Here is a 2,826-nt window from a genome sequence, read left to right on the forward strand (position 1 = left end):
TATTTTGAATAATGATTACATTAGTTACTTTGGTAGTTTCAGTTTTAACTAGCCCCACGCAAATAAAATTCATCTTACTCTACTACAGAAAATTCCAAGTACAATCCGTTATGAATAGATAATATTGAATAAAAAAACTTAGCTAAAACAAATAATAATGATAAAATGTGAATAACAAATTAAAAATTTGTAAATATCTCATTCCATCTAAAAAAAATGTTTTAATATTTATAAAGTTGTAAATATATTTAATATTTAAATTTTGGAATGATACTTTTTAAAATTTAATAAATAACTAAAATTATAGTTTATTTTAAAGCAGTTATTAAAATTGTATATATGATTTTTTTAAGGTTTAGTATATTTATTTTAATTGAGATATACTGAATTAGTCTAAGCAACCGGACCTATAGAGGCGAACCGAACAGGATGGGAAGAAATGCAGAGAAAATGAAGTTGAAACTCAAATTGAAATGAAATTTGAGAGAGAAAAAGAGGCTATATAAACACCTCGACCGCTACGCTCAAAGCTTATGCCAAAGCAAAAGCAGGTTCCAAAGAAGAACAAGAAGAAGCGCAAATGGCCAAGGGTCGAAAATTCCCCACCACGGCCCGAAGCGAGCGCTTCTTGGGAACAACCTACTCATCCCAGGGCTCCGCCGCCGTCGAACCCTCCGAGTTCCGGGAAGAGGACGTGTGGTCCACGCCGGAAGACCGCGAAGGAGACTTCAAGGCCTCGCCGGGCCAGTGGGAGCCACGCGAGTGGCCGCGGCGACGGAACAGCAGGGAGCAGCAGGTGCACCGGCACGTTGGGGGTTTGTCGTTGGCGTTCGAGAATCCGAATGGGTCGGGTGGTGGTGGTGCCACGAGAATCGTGCACCACCAGTACCGCGCACAGCACGACACCGTTTCGTCGTCGCCACGTGGACGCCATCACCAAATGGCCACGTCAGCACCCGTGAACGTGCCCGACTGGAGTAAGATCCTCCGGGCCGACTCGGTCGAGTCGCTTCACGAGATGGACGTCGCCTTCGACGACAACGACTCCGAGATGGTTCCGCCGCACGAGTACCTGGCGCGCAGCCGCCAGATGGCGGCGAACTCCGTATTCGAGGGCGTGGGGCGCACGTTAAAGGGCCGCGACATGAGACGGGTTCGCGACGCCGTTTGGAGCCAGACCGGGTTCGACGGCTGAGTTGTTTGCTCCGGTTTGGTTTTTGCAACATTGGATCCTTTTAGTTATTATGAGGTGGTGGTTAATTTAAAAGTTTTGGGGAAATTTTAAAAAGTTAAACAGATAGATTTAGGTTTATTTTTTTGGATTATTATTATTATTATTATTATTATTATTATAAAATTGAATGAGATGATGAGAGGTGATGAGTTTAAGCATATATTTGAGAAAGGAATGTGAAGTGATGGGATGATGAAGGATATTATGTTATAAAATCTGAACAGGAATTCACTGTTCTCTGTTCTGTTTTCTCATTATTTTCTATTCTATACCATTTTTTAATTCACTTACTTCAGATAGACTCAAATTTAAGTTTTTTTTTTAAGTTGGATTCTAATCAAAATTGAATGTTGGAGTGTTCAATCAATTTTTTTAAAGAAGTTTTTCCTTAAGAGTTGCTTAACAAATTTTAAATAATAAAAACATATTTTCACATTCATAATTAATAGGAAGGAAGAAAGATGAGTGTTTATGGCATTAAAATTTTAGTGAGACTTTATGTAATTAATTATTTTAAAAATAAATAATGATTTATTTTTTTTCTTTTCTCCAATTAATTTACATACACAAGTTACTTAAATCATTTAAGCAGTGAGCAGAATTAACCTCTTAAGTAGTGAGCATTAATGATACATTTTGATGAATGGCACTAACATCAATTTATATTTTGGGTTTAATACTTCACAACAAATTATAATAAATAAATATTTAAGGATCAAATAGCTAATTACAAATATATTTAACTAGTCTCAATAGAAGTAATTGATATCCACCATTCATTATTATAATAACATATCTAACCATACACATGTACGATCCATGGGTGGGCCATTTATAAGCTAAACCACCGTGGACTTCACCAAATTCGGAACCACAAAATATATAAATAATACCTCATATTTCAACTTTTTTTAGTAACTTTTTCATGTTTTTGTGTACTCAAGATGCTCATACCCGAATATTTTCAGTTATAGAATTCTCAATGAATAAAAAACTATATATATTAAATGTATGCATTCTACACTGCTTATGGAAGTATCATAATATGATTTATGTATAAACACATATTAGTTAAGCTGGTACACTAGTGGTAGCAATTTAAAGAATTAAATTAAAAAAATTTAAAATCTTAATATTAAAGTGGAAAAATTGTTGTTGCTAAAAATATTTATCTCCAACAAAAAGCATTCAATTCAATGTGTATCATTATTGTATTGACGTAAGAGAATCTTTTTTATTATTAAAAATACAGAAATGGTTAATGAAGATCTCCATCTTCAATAGTGGACTGTGTTGATGAAGGTAATATCGATATGTTGAAGCTATGATTAGATCCTACACAGTACAATGAACCATGAGACCAAAAACCCTTCAACTAAGATTTGAAGTCCAAACAGTACAACAATTAGTTAATATTTTAATTCAAATATTAAAAGAAAGTGTTTAATTAATGGATGGCTTTTTAATTTCAATTTTAAAAGGAAGAAAAAAAAGGTAATATGAATGCATTATTTGAGACCATAAAATACTAACTCGTCTAACCTATATACTAGGGTTAAACATCAAGCCTTGCAATATTTGTTTTATTATTC

The 2,826-nt window shown here is 34.3% G+C and overlaps 1 protein-coding gene across 1 annotated transcript; it reads left to right on the forward strand.

The window, feature by feature from the left end:
* The first annotated feature begins 514 nt into the window (after positions 1–514).
* LOC137806694 (protein S40-5-like) lies at positions 515–1,491 on the forward strand. Its single transcript, XM_068606932.1, has one exon. The coding sequence runs from the start codon at positions 581–583 to the stop codon at positions 1,193–1,195; it is 615 nt and encodes a 204-aa protein (XP_068463033.1). The 5' UTR covers positions 515–580; the 3' UTR covers positions 1,196–1,491.
* The last annotated feature ends 1,335 nt before the right edge of the window (positions 1,492–2,826 follow it).

The sequence above is a fragment of the Phaseolus vulgaris genome, chromosome 3 (genome assembly GCF_000499845.2).
Source record: "Phaseolus vulgaris cultivar G19833 chromosome 3, P. vulgaris v2.0, whole genome shotgun sequence".
NCBI classification, from domain to species: domain Eukaryota; kingdom Viridiplantae; phylum Streptophyta; class Magnoliopsida; order Fabales; family Fabaceae; genus Phaseolus; species Phaseolus vulgaris.

Bases quoted from the DNA above. Each gene is read 5' to 3' on its own strand.
- LOC137806694 (XM_068606932.1), top strand. From the start codon at position 581: ATGGCCAAGGGTCGAAAATTCCCCACCACGGCCCGAAGCGAGCGCTTC.